The sequence below is a fragment of the Histoplasma capsulatum genome, genomic scaffold (assembly GCF_000149585.1).
Source record: "Histoplasma capsulatum NAm1 scaffold_5 genomic scaffold, whole genome shotgun sequence".
In the NCBI taxonomy this organism is placed as follows: Eukaryota; Fungi; Ascomycota; class Eurotiomycetes; order Onygenales; family Ajellomycetaceae; genus Histoplasma; species Histoplasma mississippiense.
Genome location: NW_001813978.1, coordinates 2,661,309 through 2,665,102, shown reverse-complemented (window position 1 = coordinate 2,665,102; position 3,794 = coordinate 2,661,309). Strand labels below are relative to the sequence as shown.

Below are 3,794 nucleotides of genomic sequence, written 5' to 3'. Positions count from 1 at the left end.
CGGTGGATCACACGTTGTGCGCCTGGGTGCTCTCTGTAAGGTCCTCGAAAGAGTCTGTGGGGTTGAGAATTGCACGTGCCCTGGCATAATTATTCACCTTTCCCCTTTCCTTACTGGCTTTAGCAACCCAATTCTCCACTTCAGCCACTGCATCGGTAGGCGACTGCTTGTGTTCAAGCAGGAACGATAGCAGGATCTCAGCTGGGCTGAATACCTGGTCCGGAACCTTGGCGGCAAAGGCACCCGCAAGTTCGTCAATTGTTTCGTCATAGATCTTCTTTTCTGGGCTGCGGCGATCCTCATCTGGCCGCTCAATTGTTTCATCATCGATCTTCTTTTTTGGCTTGCTGTCATCCTCATCCGACTCCTTGAAAACCGTACAGAAAAGACGAGAACTCATCTTCTTATCAGCGAGCTGAAACAAAACCTTTCTATCCACGCGGCCAGGGCGGATGAGCGCGTCATCCAGACGCTCGATGTGATTTGTCGTCATAATCAGCAATCGACCTTCCTGCGAAGATACACCATCCAGGGCATTAAGAAGAGCGGACAGAGATACATTTCCCTGAGACTTGCTTTTCTGCGAGGGGCGTACCGCGGCCTGGCCGGCGTTTTCTGTCGTTTCACTGTCTCCCGTTCGCCTCGTACTAGCAGCATCGATATCTTCTAAGAGAATGACACAATGCGGGGGAAGCTGGGCAAACAAACTGTTCAGGCGGCTGTCGTCGATGCTCGAAAGATTAAGTACATAGATATCCAGCTCAGAACGCCCGGCGACAGATAAGCTGAAACTGGACTTCCCGGTGCCAGGAGGCCCATACAGCAGGAACCCTCTTCGATAGGGAATCCCGCGCTTTGAATACCAGCCCCGAGCTCGCTCGTCCAGGAAATCGTCGATATCTTTCAGCACGGCCTTTTTCTCGTCCTCATCCATGATGACTGTCGAAATTGGTCTGATGTCTCTTGCCTTCGCCTTCCTCCATTCACCATCATTATGCTCAAAGACTACAGTCTTTTTCTGGATAAGTTTTAGATACTTGGCTCGGCAATCACTAAGGAGTTCTCTAAGGATTTGCGACGATCCGCCGATGCAGGAAATGGAGATCTCTTCCTTGGTGTCTTTTGCCATGCACTGGAACCGGAGCAGATGCTTCTTGTACACGAAGAAGAATGATCCATTCCAAGGTGAAAAGCGCAATGGTTTCTTCTTGTACTCTTTTGAGAGACCATCAGCATATGCTCTTCTTTGCATGCCGTCGATGCTGACGAGAGAGGAGCGAGCCTTATGGGCGAAGGGCTGCGTGGATACCCAGGCGATAAGCATATCGTGCGCTTCATTGTAGTAGGAGACGTGGACGGTCGAAGCTTTCGATGGTTAGAAAGAGCTATCACTACGGGGAGAGTCACGAACTGAAATAGGCCTCCACCAATTCCGTCATGTAGCGGTACGCATATCTACCCAAAAACAGGAACATCCCGCCCATGCACACCAGGTGAGCATAGCTGTTCAGGTTGCCAGCCAGGAGCTGTTGCATGGATGCAGAGATGCCGGTGAAGCCGGGGAAGAAGACATCCATAATAGAGATATGAGACGGGGCAGTGTGGATTGGCAGAGAACCTGCACTGTTGAATGCGTCCATCCTGGAATAGGAGACGTGGTTTGGTTTTCTAAACAGATGGTCTTATGTGCGATGGGTTTGGAGAGCTTGATACACAAGTGTTCTTCAATTGGGTTGATGTTTGCAGAGCTCGAATTTCTCGAGCCGTTCATTGCCTCAGGATTTGGAGGGAATAGTGTCTCCTTATATGGTGTTGCACTGGGCATCCGTCCACCGTCCCCGCATATCCAGATGCAGGGTAAATGGACCTGGAGCTGCGAGGTGTATTGCACCATACGCCGCAAATATGCACGTTCGATCTTGTGGGCACTCATTCTGGGCTCTTGAAGCACTAAAAGGGTTTGGGCGCCAGAACCTGTAGCAATGAAGGGAGACATATGTCTGCGTTTAGTTTAATGTGTATTGTAATGTGGTGCAATGTAATGTAATGTAATGTAATGTAGCTTAATGTAATGTTTAATGTACTCTTCCCGCTCAAAGGGTCCCACAGTGTCAACACAATCCTCTGTTCTACAGCAACTTAAAACCACCTCCTACCCCCCTCCTCCTTCCTGTCATCATGGCCCGCCATCAAAATCAAGGTGCGTTACTCATGTTCATTCGCTCCTGCATTGTTTTGAATAGTTCCATTAATAGCATAAGATGGTAAATGCAAAATTGGCTCTTTCTGAGCTGACCTCAATATGAATCCAGACTGAACTCGGAGAATTTCCTAGAGTGTACTGTACAGTACAGTAAAAATTATCATATCTTTTGAATGATAAGAATGCCCGCATTTAAGAGTAAAATGGCCCCTATACTATTGGGTATGTAGGGTGACCAGGCTGCGCTTTCGATCGCGGGGCCAAAAAGTGGCAATCTTGCGGTCACTGACCCTGGTTGGAAATATCCAAAGGAGGCCCTGCGCCAAGAGAGCGAATACCAGTGCTTTCGGACTGCGTTTTATATATTTTCCTTTGTGTTGGGGAGGCAGTAAGCTCGTACGTGTAATTGAAGACGTCCAAAGATAACCCGAATAGGGAGGGTCAGTGGAAATGAATAAACCAATCAAATCAAAAATCAATTAAGCTCCATGCTTAGTCATTTGTTTTGGCCAAGAAAATGTTTGGTGGTAAAATTAGCATACCACGCTGTAACTCTCCCTCTCTTTGCAATTACCATCAAAGTGGCGGGACTTTCACAAGAAGATCGCAACATTATCAAGAACCATCCTCTAACCAATTCACATAGAAGCGAAGGAGAGGACAGAGGTAGTAAGGGGAGATGGGGATCTTCCAATCATGATTCGCTTGCTGCCTCTCGCCCTACTCCGTACAGCTGGTTGACCAACTGTTGTGCTTTGCGTTATCATTGGCTCATGTCGGACCATGACTCTAACCGCATCTGCAACACAACGTTTTGGTTTCCAAGGTTGGCCTACATCTGTACATTAATTCTAAATGGGAATAGCCGATGTTCTCAAACACGATTTCAATCCCCCTATTTTGTTCGCGCTGATTCTTGTCGCGATCGAATAAAGATTAATCTCCACCCAGTTCATTGCTCGGCGGCTCTACTCCGTATTCGTTCTTTCATTCACGTACTTCATCAAAGCCAAGCCGGATCAACCCTTTGGCCATAATCCTGCCTTTGATTATATATACCAGCATTCGTTCCCAGCGAGCTATCTTCTCTCGCAGATATCATACATCATAACTTGCTAACAATTCTGCAGTTTGCTTCTCATTCATCATATATGGCTGAGCTTTCGGACCACGATTGCGATATCATCGCAAACCATCCTCTAAGCGACTCACTATACCGATTACAAGATCTACTTCAAGAGGCAGAACAAGCATATAATGCTACCACTGACCCTCAAGATGCAATCTGCCAAAGGGCAATATCAAAGCTTCTCACCACCTTGATGGGGGAGGAAGCCGCATTCAACCTTCGTTTCCAGCAAGCAATAAAATGTGGGCATCTGAGCTGTCAAGATTGTTCACCTGCCTTCAAGATGGCGACTTCAGCTACGAACACTACCGCACACTAGTACGACTTAAAATCCAAATGCGGACCAATGTCGATATCTGGAAAGTTGTCTTCGACCTCATCATCACCGTCTCGGGAGCAACCCCTCCGCCCCGAACGTTTCATCCATTCACAACTCCCTGGCTGCCCAACACCACAGTTTCG

At 47.8% G+C, this 3,794-nt stretch overlaps 1 protein-coding gene across 1 annotated transcript; it reads right to left on the bottom strand.

Annotated features, from left to right (window-relative positions):
* Nucleotides 1–7: 7 nt before the first annotated feature.
* Nucleotides 8–1,640, bottom strand: HCAG_05640 (predicted protein; the record flags this gene model as incomplete). Its single annotated transcript, XM_001540123.1, has 2 exons — nucleotides 8–1,365; nucleotides 1,412–1,640. 2 exons carry the CDS (start codon nucleotides 1,638–1,640, stop codon nucleotides 8–10), a joined length of 1,587 nt encoding a protein of 528 aa, XP_001540173.1.
* Between the last annotated feature and the right edge of the window lie 2,154 nt (nucleotides 1,641–3,794).